Below are 14,314 nucleotides of genomic sequence, written 5' to 3' on the forward strand. Positions count from 1 at the left end.
GATTACAACAGGAGAAAAAACAGAAGGAGGATGAATAAATGAATGATGGGGGAAGGAAATATGAATGGAAAAGAGTATATGATCAGTAAGAAAGCAAGGGTGAACAGGAATTTTTGAAAATGAGCTGCGGTAGATCACTACTTTTCTCTAAGATAGGGAAGAAGTCAGGAGAGATATTTTGCACCCCATGATACTTATCAACCATGGCTTTGGCTATTTCTTCTTTTCTCTCTCTCTCTTGCTTTCCATCACCTGCTCACGCTTTCCTCGTGCCTCTTTTCCCCAGCTCCTGCCTTGGAAAGATATTACTGACAAGTCAATCTGAGAGCAGTGCCCATTGAACAGCATTTACCCAGCTGTGAATAGGTAGTCCCATCCCCAGCCAGATTCAACGGAGGCCAGACGTCAAATAGGTGCACCAATTGAGCTATAATGAAGGGGCACAATAGGAGCCAGTGATGCTGCCAACATAATTGTGCTACCACACAGACACTGTTGCTTCTTATCTGCCATGAGACAAGGATGCTGGGGTCATTTGCAGGCCTGCTAGTAAGGGACAAATCATTTTCTTTCTTTTCATTGATTTACACAGAAAATTGCCCAGACTTTTGAAAAGAAGCAAATTTGTTCAAACTGTTTCAAACTCAGATTTTATTTCCTTGTGCCTCAAACGTTTTGATTTTTGTTAAGCAGGGTCGTCATGTGGAAAGCACCTTTATGCGATATGCTTTAGGAAACAGAAATACAAACACAAAAGAGCTAATGATGCAGCTTTTATATCAAATTATTTTTGAACAGTAAATTCATGATTGCTAGATTTCCAGATTGAGTGTGTTGTGACTTACTGTAGACTTGTTTAACAGCATGCCCTCGGAGTGTGGGATGTGTGTTAGCGCTCTCGCTTTCCACCTCACTTTGCTCTGACACTGACACCTTATGTTGACACAGCTATTACCTATTTGTCCTCGTCCACACAAACCTACCAGCATAGCGGAGCTGTCCTTTTGCTTTGCTTAGTTTAACCAGGAGGACCTTTTAATGCTCTTCAATCTTCCATGCTAGTCAGTTTTGGTCGGTTTGTACAGGCAATCTTAAAAGCAGCAATATTTGCTCGACCTCTGTGTGTTGTACCAGATAACCAGATAATCTGTGAGGACCGGCTCTTGACACTATGCTTGGGACATTTTATGTGCAAAGACATGCTCCTAGTCCACAATAAAAGCTAATTTTGGGGAGGCTAAAAGCTGAACTTTTGCTGCGTTTGACACACAGCCAGTGCTCAGAGCAAAGATAAATGCAAATACATTATTTTCTGTCATGTTTACATTGAATGTAAAATTTGTTCTGAAATGAAATCTGTGAGCTTATTCGTAAATTACACGGTTCCTACGTAGTATCAAAAAGCATGGAACTTGATGAGACTTAAAAGAAAGTATGCAATTTTTTCATTTGATATTGTGAAAAACAAGGCATGAAGATAGTTTGAAAGAAATACGGCAATTTATTCGCGAATAACATCATAAATAACCAAATGTTAAGAGTTGTGCAGTGTTTTAGTTATCAGAAAGGTCCACTGACTGTCTTTTCTGTGCAAGGAAACTGTGCCTTTTAGGCGGCCTTTGTCATTTCCATGGACATATTGAATAAACAAGGCTGCACTGACGCTGTGAAAATAAAATAATTTAACTTTCTTATTTATAAACGAGACAAATATGGATAAGAACAATAATATAACTTTATTCATTCAATATGTTGAGGGAAACCAAGACGATCATATTATGCGTAGGAATGGCATATAAAGTCAGAATTTATAACACATGTTAAAAGTTGTTTTTCAAAGAATGTATTCACATATAAAACTATCTAGCTATCTATACTCTGATGTCAAATATGGTCTGAAAAAACTAAAGAGAAATCTGGAAAGACACGGAATTATGAAATTGTATGTGTTTATATTTGCAGTTAATATTGTGCATGTCAGAGAAACCAATATACTTTGCCAGCAACCAGATTTGAGTCACAGATGCTGTAGGCTGCAGGGGTCAAAGCAGTGAACACACTTTGTTAGTAACCTGACTGACAGTATCAGAGCTTCGATTGCCAACATCAGTTTACCACTGACTGAGCTTTAGATCCTTATGGCAACATATGTGAATTATTTCTGTTAATTTCCCTAGATATTGATATCTTGCTGTCAAATAGGGAAATAGTGTTCTTCTGACATTTAATGAGCATAGAATGTGGGATAGATGTGTTGTTGACCTTGACAGCAACCCTCACAGCTTCAGCAAGGTTGCACGGGAGCAGTATGGCAAGCTGGTGATAATGCACAGCAATATGGAGACGCTGTATCAGAACGTACTGGAGTACTTTGCCGTCGATCCCAAGAAGACCTCTGTGGAGGAGCTGTTCACCGATCTCTTCAACTTCCGTTCCATGTTCACTGTGAGTATTCAGTTCTATAGATGGACCCGGAGGAGAAACATCAAAGCTGGTTTGAGCATGTTGTGTGGAAGTGAAAACTGTTCACATTTGATCCAGATGGGGGCGGCTGATGGTTGATGTGTTGATTCTCAGTGGGATTGGCATTACTTGGATTTGTTTTTCATTACAGAAAATCATTTGATGATTACATTATATATAATATAAATAGAATGATCATCACAATTTAGCTTAAATGACGTGTTGATGTTTACCAGAAATGTTTTTGTTTTGTGTGCCTATTCATGTGAAAATAATGCAATTTTAAAGGCCTGATTAGTAATTGTTTTGAGTTGCGTGTATGTTCGTCTTTTATCATTAGTCTCTGGAAACTTTTTTGGTTTTAAACAATGCTGAGGTTAGCAAACCATGAACAGCACCTAAAAAATTCATAGATTGGTTTTTGTTGTCTAGATTTGGAGATACATTTTGGAGTGATAGCTGGTCCATTCATTAAAAAAATTGCTGCATCTTTTTGTAAACAACCTTGTATACCAAAAAGCACAAGACATGAGAATTGTTTGTTAGAATATAGTTGAGTATGTCAAGTGGTCTTTTAACATTTTTAAACTTTTTTTCTTCATTGGCTGTGTCAACATAGAACCTAAGCTGTTTTCCACATCATTGTGGTATAATAAAAAAGCAGAACAGTGCCAGTCCTGTGTACTCCAGTCCCACCCAGACGTTTATGTCATCACTAAGCTCTGTGGCCTTATCAGTCTGGCGCTACTGTGAGCTGTGGCGCTGTGGAGACCCACTGTGTTTAATCAGCAGGATTAGTGGCACAGGCCACTGGGTGCGACAGATAATAGTAGCTAATTAGCCCACTAAAGTTCCTGCCCTGCCCCCAACTTAACATCTACCTCACGCACACAAATGGATTTCATGCCTCTTTGCCTTTTTTTCTGCATAGTCATTAGTTATGATTTAGATTTTCCTGTACTCCAAAGGTTTGTCTGTACATTTGTGTAGTTTTCAGGGAGAGTAGTGGATGTACATTGGTACTTTTTTATGTTAAGCTCAGAATCGAGAAAGTAGAGACTTCACATGTATTGCAAACTTTTTGTTCCATTTTGAACGCTTTCTATGATTTATTCATGGTCAGAAATGGTATCATGGTAAATGAGGCTAGAGATGCACTGAAATTACAGTACAGTACAGTAATTATAGTACCGAAAGTACAATGTATTCTTCTCAAACACAACTCAGAGTATTAGTTACTTTTTGACCATTGATGTTTAATTCAACGGGCATTCAGTCTTCTCCAAATCTTCAGTCTAAATGACTCCTAACTCAAGCGCTGTTCTGCTCAGTAGTCATGGTCAACTCTACAAACCTGGGCCTGCTTTTTTTTTTTTTGTCCATATGTCAGGGTTTTCATTTGCCTGTTTGTGATCCAATAGCCTTATTGCCTACAAAATTGCAGATTAAAAGTTTAGATATTAAATTAACTTGTACGTACTACTCATTATGCTTTTAAAAGTACTCATAAAAGTCCCAAAAAATGACAACAATTTGAAAAGATGTAATTAGTTACCACCCCAGATTTTGTTCTTGTTGGTTTTATTCCCTCTTTTGTGGCAAAACTTGTTTCAATCATTCAGTTCGTCATTGTGGTCTTTGAAAAAGCAAACATTCGGCCATAGAATTTATGAAACCCTTTACTATAACCTTTTTTACAGGAAGAAAAAGATTCTTCTTTTGAAAAGTAACTGCTTCAAAAGCCTTTTTAGCCTTGCAAACAGGTGGCAAGGTATTCACGAACCAAAAGCTTTTAAATGTGCCAGCAATGTGACACATCAGATAAACATGACAAACCAATGCTGTCAGTACATCATTTTATTTGCAGAAAGGCCAATAGCAGTCAACAAGTGAATATAAGCCGATATCAATGTTTGGACAATAAATTGGTGCTCCTTATTTGATACATAGGTTCAGACTGGGATCTCTCTTTTTCTCCTTAAATCACCCTTTTGCAGTGACACTAAGGTGTGCCTAATATAAACATTTCCAGTTGCCTGTACACAATATAAACTCTACTCTTAGTCTGACAAGAGATTTTTGAACAGTTTTAAATATGTCTACAGTGACTCTTTTGCCTGTTATGTCCTCATTTAATTCTACATGACCACTAAACTAACAATTAACAGTCTTTGAGGATCAGTATTTTTTAAGCAATCTAAAACACTGCAAGTACAGTTTATCTATGTTGACTTTGCACCTGTATTTAAAGGAGACTTATGATCATTTTAGGTTCATGATTTTATTTTGGGTTACTACTAGAATAAGTTTACATGCTTTAGTGCTCAAAAACACATCAGTTTTCTCATACTGCTGCAGCGCTGTATTCCCCCTCTGACTGAAACGCTCTGGGTTCACTCATGTCCCTTTTAAAATCCTCCATTGAGAATACCCAGTCTCCTCTGATTGGTCAGTTCACACATGCCTGACCCAGCACCGCTAACAACAACAACAGGGCAGCTGTGCTAAATCCGGTCTTACGTGCCAAACAAGCCAGTAGGCATAAATTATGCAAACGTGTGACTCTGTGACGTGGTGTGAGTTAAAGGTGAGACTACTGACAAGGTGTTTCTGGAGCAGTGTTTTCTTTGGGAGAGAGGAGCTTCTTGCCGTGGACTTGACCGTTTTAACTTTTAACATTTGTTACATGCACAAAAACATACATAAAACACTGATGGCAGGGTAAAAAAAAGAAAGGTATAATAGGTCTCCTTCAAAGCTGCATATGATTTACAACTTTTTTACCTTGAGGCACAAAATGTTTCATTAGTCCTGCCCTCTTCCCTTCTTACATGATCAAATTCACCCCCTAACACTTGGGTGTCACACATCCTGATGTGCTGCCTGCTGTATTTGGCATTTAACCTTAGAATGAATTAACTGCAATATCCACACAGTCCTCACAGGCACAAAGAACCACACAGTCAGAGAAAAAGATTCCCAGATGCTTTGCTTTTAACCTGGCTGTTCCTTTTCTTTCACTTATGTTATTGATCTCAGGACTTCTCTGTGCTGTGAGTCTTTGCCTCCCTTAAATAGCCACAGTTCACCAGTTTCTTTGTTCAGATAGGAATGAGACCCAGAGTGATTGATAATAAACCTCAGCATGTTCCATGCATTCATTTAATAATAGTTAATAATAATGAGAAGAATATACAGACTGTTGATGATGTTTTATGCTGCAGCTGTCATCCCTTTCATTTTAGTTCCATGGTTCAGGCTTGATTTTTTGCAGTTAGGTTTTATGTCCTGACCAAACATAACAGTTAATGACTGTGCCAGTGAAAGGTGAACAAGCCAAGTGTTATAAAGACCAGCTTTATATGGTCAAAACTCCCAAGGTAGCTATTTATTCCCCTGTGATAGGTCAAGGTCTAAGCAGCTTACACCCTCAGCAATTCGTTCAAATGGTCACATCACACAGACATATCTTGGGAGAGCCAAGGCTAGGTCAGTGAACGAAGGCATACAGTAAATTCTCAGCACCGTAACCTCTCGGTCAAATCTGTGTCAGCGTTTACTCTGCCTTGCCAAGGCCCATGCTAATAGGTGCGTGCAGTCTATAGACCACTGCCTGAAGCGAACTGAGCCTTGAACTGTGTGTCTGTTGCTCGCATAAAAAAATGTGTGTGTGTGTGTGCGCATGTTTGTTTGTGTGCGTATGTCATTTTGTGTTGGCAATTTTTTATAGGGAAAGCTGCTTAGCTTTTTCACACACAAAGACGTACGTACACACACACACACACTCGTACACACACATACAGCATGCTCAGTCACCCGTAGGAAGGAGACCCAGGGCGAGGCCGCACATCTGACAGGAATCCAATTGAGCGTGTCTAATGGCGGACATCCAGGAGAGGAGGAGGGGGAAACAGACCTGCAGTGATGAAGGAGAGCGGAGGGCAATTTCCTCAGAGAGCTGGTTCTCTCTCTCTACCTCTCTTCCTCTTTCTCTCCCCCAGCTCAACATTACAGTAAAAATGAATGCTTTGTCAGACGGCAGCGATCACATGACTCTTCACCTTTTTGTAGTTTCAGGCTCTTCTTCACTATCTCAAAATCAATGTTCGCACAGTTCACATTAGTTTTGGTATTTAGTTGATCCTTGCCTTCAATGTTGAATTAAGATTAAGTCTTGCCTGTGCCTAAAATTATTTTTTTTAGTTACTCAGTTTATGTCCACACTGACTCCTCTGGTCTTTCTGTGCTGGCTGTGATCATATCAATTTTTGTTTTAACAAAGATGCTTTGATGTCATGTTCTTTAGCTGCTCGTTTTCTTGTTGTGTTCTCTTTGTGAAGTTCAAGAGTGATCCTCTCTAAAACAGGCCCACTTGTTGTATTGACCCGTATTGACTAGACATTGTTTTTCCTGTCTGCTGGCAGCAGTAAAGGGTCCAGTTTTAAATAAGATGTAATTTTGCTTCCACAGACTTCCTCTGTGGACATGATATTAAAACCATCTGCCACTTGTTTCTAGCTACGCTAGTGACATCACAAATCACTAGGAATGACAATTTCGTCTGATTGGTTGGTCAGTTTGTCTACCAGACTGAAATCTCTCAAAAACCTCAGGATGGAGTCATATGAAGTTTTGGACAAACATTCATGGTCCCATGCGGATAAATCCTACTGACTCTGGTGCCCTGACTTTTTATCCAGAGGTACCAAGTTTACATGTTTTAAAATGAAAAATATTCAAGACTATTGGAAGCATTTTAATGAAATTGGCTGCAAGTATTCAGCGTCCTGAGGTTTCTTCAATCTTTTTCCCCCCATGTTAAAATTTTTTTCTTCTTTTTTTTTTTATGAATATGGCAAGTATTTCCTCACTTGAATCGAGGGTCTAAGGACAGAGGATGTTGTTCACTGTACAGATTTTAAAGCCCGCTGAGGCAATGTGATTGTGATTTTGGGCTATATAAATAACAGCTTCAAACTCATTGTGATGGTACAGTGTCTGTAATAGGATGAATGCGGTCTCTGTCTCAGCCACTCCGCCCCCCTATCACTTTTTTCTGCTCTGTTACTTCAATGAGAGGGTAGGATCACAGTGTTACATCCATGTTTACTTCAAGATACAGGTTTAAAACACATAACATTGTTATGATGTTATGAGTTTTGTTTGTAGTTAGTACCTACATTATGTCTGACAGATTGTTACAGACCTGGGATTTGTATTTACGACAGTGGTGTTGCACTCAGAAACTGTGGGGGGCGCCAAATCACACAAAATGCCATTTCCTACACAATGTTGCTTTAATGGCTACATAAATCACCTGCAAAACTAATAACTTTCCCGTCATCCTCAGCTGTACTTGATAATTAGCAAATGTTAGACATACTCAGAATGTGAACATGTGAAACAGGATGGCTACTAAACATCAGCATGCTAACATCATTGTCAGATAGAGCATGTTTGGCACCACTGTGCCAAAGCATGGTTTCGCAAAGCTGCTTACTCCTTTTTAATAAAAGGACATAAAACTTTCAAACAAACTTAGTCTGGCTGTGTTATTATTGGCCTAAATTTGTTAATCTCAAAGTGCAGTTGTCCTTTGCATCATTTGTTTATTGGGCATCTAGTTGTTTTACCTTGTTTTTGTTTACAAAAGACAAACTAATCCTTGTTCTTCAAAAATATGTGGTTTGTAAATAATCCCGTCTATGAGGCTGTTGTAAAAGACCCTAAATTTCACTTCTGGCTAGACCACTGTCTGATGAAATTGTTTGGGTTGAGGGTAGAGACAGCTCTGTTTGGTTGTTGTCGGTGCAAGTATGTTTACATTCTGTTTTCGTAATTGAATTTGGCTTTTTAATGAGAGAGCTGCTTGATAGTGAAGAGTGGAAGGACTGTCAGAGTTTTGACTAAGCTCGTATTAGGCATCCATCACAGCTGTCTGTACTTGTAACCTGGGATCACTTAATTGTTGAAAATGTATTACGTGTCAGCACTCTTGTTCTTCCCTTTTCTTTTTCCTCATTCTCTCTGCCCGTAATTTACCAGATTGGATGCCCATTAAGAATATAGTCATTTGTGAATCAGTGGTTGCCACGAGCAACCGACAGTTTCAATCCATCAAATCAAAGTTAATTTTGTGGAGGACTTGGTTTCATTTAAGAATAGCTTAAAAATAGAGCTCTGGGTAGTTTCGGTGTGTCTCAGTCATTTGGTATTCATCTTCTCCTCTCTGCTTCTTCAGCACTCTCCTCTTTTCCTGCTACAAACCTGCTGAGTGGTACACATCAGTGTCATTAGCTGCTATTGTCTTTTAATGTAAGAAACTTTGTTGTTTAAAGTATGTCTGCTAAGCTTCCAACAAACACAAATTTCCTTGTGGTCTGTCTATAAATAAGAAATAAAGGAAGTTGAGCATCTGTTGGATAGGATATGCCGCACAGTAGGGGTGCTTTTGACTGCTCATATGCAGCCATACTCTGCAGAAGAGAACTCAGGATTAAAGCATTAGCTAAGAGTGGCTGAAGAGTTTAAACCAACTCAAAATTGTATGCTGTTGTGAGTTGCTGTTTCTCTTTATTTCAAGTTGCTTGTTAACGCTGAATAGACTACACTGATTTGTTTTGAATTCAAGTTGACTATATCATTTTCCAACAAGGGTCACTTGTATGCAGACTTAATAAAAGCCTGTCAAAGAGCCTTAATAAGCGACTGCCCCTCTTTATTGTGCTTAGTTTTCTATATACTACACAGTTCCCGTAGTGGGTGTGTGTGTATCCATTCATGTTGGTTTGCCATTATTATTCTTCCACTGACCTGCCTGTCAAGCCTGGCTGTGTGAATCATGCAGGAGGAGAAGAGGCGAGGCAGAGGAGGAGGAGTTGGGTGTTTAATAAAAGCCCAGACTTCCTTGCTTTAAATGACTGGCTATTGATCAGGATGGCAATCATGCTAGCACTCACATATACCCGCCCGTGTCTTGTGTGTGGCATTAGTGAGCTATTGACACCATCGCATGAGTTTAACAGCCCTCTGGCACAGGGATTATAGAGCCTGTACCCGCAGTCTTGATGTATAGTGGATAGTATACCTATAAAACAATTCTTCATAGACGGGCAGAATGGAATTAGTGACAACTTTGTCAAGTTTAGAAGAAAAAACTTATCTTGATCTCCTAATTCAAATCCATGTTCAGGGCTGTAAAGTATATGCAGGAAAGTTGGTTGGTTATTCGTAAAAATAAAATCTAGCTGTGGACTTTTAAGATCTGCAGCTTTCTTCATGTCTTTAGGTCATTGTTCCATCACTCTTGTGACTCTCTGGTGTCTGAAGTCCCTGGTATCAACTTCATTTATGTTTTGCAAGACCAGGGCAGCAATGCACCTAATGACCACCTTACACCAAATAATCAAGATAACGGGAGTGTGCCACACTCTCTCATGACTTTATTCCAACACTGGAAATCTGCCTGCAATAATGAAATTGCTTGAAGTTGTTGGGTGTCAAAGGCCGGCTATAGAAGCTTCATCTGACTTAAATGGTGCCTGATAAAGACGTCTGTGGGGTTTGACAGCTGCCTTTGCCTTTGACAGACTGAGTACTACTGTAATTAACCCCACCTAGCAATCCGTCTTGTTCCTCCTTTTTTTTTGTCTTTCTCTCACTTTCTCTCTCCCCCCACAGCAAGCACTGAAGGAGAACCTGAAGCGGAAGGAGTCAGAGGAGAAACAGAGAAGAGCACGGGTGGCAAAGGAAAAGGCTGAGCGTGAAAAGCAGGAGAGACAGCAGAAGAAGAGGAGGTTGCTGGAAGTCAATGCAGGTAGAGACCGTTCAATCTGCTTTGCCTGTCAACTCTTGCATCGTTAAGCCCTTTACAGGGAGCTGTGTGCTAAATCAATCTAGGATCAAATGGTGTAAGAGATCATTCAACGACAATGACTCTCATTTATCAAGTAAACACAAGTTCCATTTTAATGAATTTATTGGAGACACCCATTTTTTCACAATGCAGTATTTATCTCTTTCTACACAGAAAACAGTTGTGCTTTTATCGAATGATTAATTAAGCACTGCCGCAAATAATGAATACACAAAATTACCCATTCTGTGATGTTCCATTTTTTAAAAAGTCACTCATCCGCGTAAGCCCTGTTGAAATCATAGTCTTGATTTTTTTTCAAAATTTCTGATCAATTAATCTATCAAATGTAGTTTCCTAGATTTGAAGAGTGTATATTATTTTCATGGCTGGCTCTGACACCATCACAAATAAGGGAATCGCACGTTAGGCATTAACTAAATTAAAGGAATTTAATTTAACAAGGAAGCAAATGTAACAAAGGTTGTTTCTGAGAAATGAATCTGGCAGGACACATGCTGACCGGTTTTTCCAAGATAATGCAAACCAAATTATACAGAAAATGAAAGCGTACTAAGACGTGGTGCCAGGGAGGAGTGTGGCAACAGACTACCAGGATGGAGTGGGTTTTATACAATTCCTTGATGACCAGCATCACAGCAAGCTCTAGCAGAGGTCCTGAGCCGATCACATTATCAAATTATACATCAACTGCATGGTAACACTCTGTGTCAAAATTCACATTTTGTTGCCTTCCGTTGATTTGTGGACAGTTTAACAAGGCAATGTTCTGGACGTGTAGCATTCTGCTAATTTCAACCTTGGTATTAAAAGGGTGATGTTGTGATTATTGATTGGTTACTGATCCGAGTATAGGCATTCACCTCTTGCTCGACCCTTCTTGTGAGGTCAGCGCACAGGGCCGACCCAGAATGGGATTCATCAGAGTTGTAGGTTTTCAGTGTATTGCTGCAAGACACTCTGGCAGGATAGACGGTTGCTAAAATGACCAGGTGAACGGGTTCAAGGAGAGCTTCTGTAACCACAATTCATGGCAGCCAAAGTCTGTGTGGGTGATGGTTGAACTTGTAATAACTTATCACTTAACTAATCACAATTGAGGCTTACACATATACATTAAAGGATAACTACCGTTTTTTACAACCTGGACCTTATTTCTAGCAAAATATATGATCATTTACTCACCCAGATAACTTTGGTGTCATTTGAAGTCGTTTGGACGAAATTAGATCCAGTGTAGCGCCGTATATCCATATAATGCGAGTGACGGGGCACCGAAACACAGCCTCTATATAACGCATTATCTGCCACGAAACTAGTTCATTTCACCAATATTTTACGATTTTACGATACGCTAGTGCTATTCCCCTCTGAGTCCGGGCTTGTCTGTTATCAACATCCGGGGTCAAACTAGCAGTAGCAGCTACAGGTAAACAAGCCGGCTGTCGCGGGTGCGCACGCAGCTCAGAGATGACATCTTCCAGGTCAGAGGTAGTAGGTCAACCTACAGACCCCGGATGTTGACATCAGACGAGCCCGGACTCAGAGGGGAATAGCATTAGCGTATCGTAACAAAATATTGGTGAAATGAACTAGTTTCGTGGCAGATAATGCTCATAGAGGCTGCGCTTCGGTGCCCGGATCACTCGCATTATATGGATATACGCGGCGCTCCACTGGATCTAATTTCTAATTTCCGAACGACACCAAATGACACCAAAGTTATCTGGGTGAGTAAATGATCATATATTTTGCTAGAAATAAGGTCCAGGTTGTAAAAAACGGTAGTTATCCTTTAAGTTTTAACATTGCATGTTGAAAAGCACATGTCTTCAACTCAGCCACATGCAACAATTTTGGTGCTCAGATGTCATAAAAAATGCATCAAAATGAAGTGTGAATATTCATTCAACTAAAGAACAAATAAGTTGGCTTGTGCTTAACAATTGTATCCTAACTACTCTTTCCCCCCATTAATCCATTGAGTTTTAAAATATGAATATATTAAGATGATATGAAAATAAGACCTTCATTCATTTCAATGAATGATTGGCATTGGGGTAAGGGGTTTGCACAGACTAATCTGGCATAAATCTGCTGTGTAGTCCAGCAAAAAAGTTGGACCCCGCTCAATTTTTCAGATGGCAAGCACACAGCCCTGGAATATTCCTTTGCCATGTCTCTACTGTTTACCCTGCAGTTGCAACAAAACATGAAATAACTATCACCATGATACTTTCCAGAGATGTAAAACCCTGCAATCATCTCTTATAAATTAGTTTTTGCTGTTGACTAACCCTTTAAACTCATTGATCTGTGATTCAAAGGGAACTTCCGGAAATTATTTCTTGTCTCACTGGTACCTGAAGCAACATAGCCCCACCAACGTTGTCCAATGCGTTGTTTAGCACGGTTTTGGTCCAAACATCTGCTTACATGTCCTTTTGTCGTAACAGTTACACAGATTTTGGTCTGAGCTTTACATTTTGGCAGTAAGATTAATACGTTTACCCAGAAACCTTTGAGTACTGTTTCTATGTGTTAGTGTTTATCTCCTGTTACTGAGATTGTTTTGATTGTTTATGTAAAGTTTCAAAGAACTTTAATTTTGCTTTGAAAAAAAAAATGTTGTTGAATCATCTAAGATGTAAGATGATCTAAGATGTTCACTTTTGTAAATTATTTTACTGATTACATCTTTTTTATTTGGTCAGGGAGGGTTCACTGAGAGTAGTGCTCTCTTTTTCAGGAACACCCTGATTACAGTCACACCTGGAAGCTGGTCAGTACTACAACAGTCTGAGCTGTTGCTCTGCTGGAGCAGTTGGGGTTAAGGGACTTGCTCAAGGGCACTTCAGTGGTGGTAATGAGGAGGGCGCAACGCATGCATGTCACATTCCCCACCCAGATTTATCTGGCCATGGATTTGAACCAGTGACGCAAGCCGGCTTCTCCACTACTGTCTCACATACTATATTGACAGATAGACAAACAAATGTTTTTAAGTTTTATATAATGTGAAGGGAGTTTTTGGAATGACCCCTACATATTCAGTATGCTGTTTTCGAACACTGTCCACTGCTGTGGCCCTCACAGATAAAGTAGCTAGAATGATATCTCTATTTACCAAGCAGGTTCAGGCATAGCTATGAAGAAGGCAATGTCTACCTTATGCCAGAGCATCTGGTTCCAACTGCCAGTTGAATTTTTTTTGTTTTTTCCTTCCCCTTTGGAGCGCTGCTGATGCCAGAAACTTGTTCAACAGTGCAGCCTCCAGACCCATTTCCAATGCCAAAGTCAAGGTTGGCAGAGCAGTTGAGCTTGGCAGTCCCAGCCCTGCACCAGCATCTATAGCTAACATGAGTATGCCAGCCACTGTAGCACTCCTGTAGACATAAGAGTGCAAGTAGAGAACCACCAGGCCAAAGTACTGCTGTGGATGTACTATCTAGCCAAACCAAGGCCTCTCTTGGCTAAAGCATATCACAAACCTCTCCCTTTTCCCTTCACTCTGTTCTTGACATCTCTCAGTTGTCACCATTTGCCACAGAGCCACTGAAATTTTACAGTGCTGGGCTCATCCAAACAAAGGGTCACGTCCAGTTAAAATTAATGAACAGGTTTCTGGTGGATTGGTTACGTGCTGTGTGTTAGTCAAGTTGTGTTTACTGTAACTCACACTCATAGTGGAAAGTTGGACTACCAGTGACAGGCCAGTGTTGAATGGGTTGTTGTGTTTTTTTATTAGGGAGGCTTGTGGCAGCCATATGCTGTGGGGATGCTTCACTGCGTAAGGCCCTAGATAGCTTGGAAGGTAGAAGGTCATATTAATGCAGTAGAATTTGGGGAAATCCTTAAAAAAATTAACTTGGGTCCAGGGTGGCTCAATCAGAATCCAAACCACAATCAAATCAAGAATTTGTGGCAGAATTTGAAAATTGGTGTAAACTAGCAGATGCCATGCAACTAGACAGA

At 39.9% G+C, this 14,314-nt stretch overlaps 1 protein-coding gene across 6 annotated transcripts in view; it reads left to right on the forward strand.

Moving 5' to 3' along the window:
* The window catches only part of LOC311256164 (protein diaphanous homolog 3-like), a 173,211-nt gene that overhangs the window by 97,488 nt on the left and 61,409 nt on the right, over window positions 1–14,314 (forward strand). For 5 of the 6 annotated variants that reach the window (XM_084351013.1, XM_084351009.1, XM_084351010.1 and 2 more), the window contains 2 exons: window positions 2,281–2,445; window positions 10,144–10,279. In XM_084351013.1, the coding sequence (XP_084207139.1) occupies window positions 2,281–2,445; window positions 10,144–10,279 (301 nt within the window). Of the gene's footprint in view, window positions 1–2,280; window positions 2,446–10,143; window positions 10,280–13,088; window positions 13,128–14,314 lie in introns of those variants that run through there. The other variant, XM_084351014.1, reaches the window with a different exon arrangement.

This window comes from Pagrus pagrus (assembly GCF_965226575.1).
Source record: "Pagrus pagrus genome assembly, chromosome: 1".
NCBI lineage: Eukaryota > Metazoa > Chordata > Actinopteri > Spariformes > Sparidae > Pagrus > Pagrus pagrus.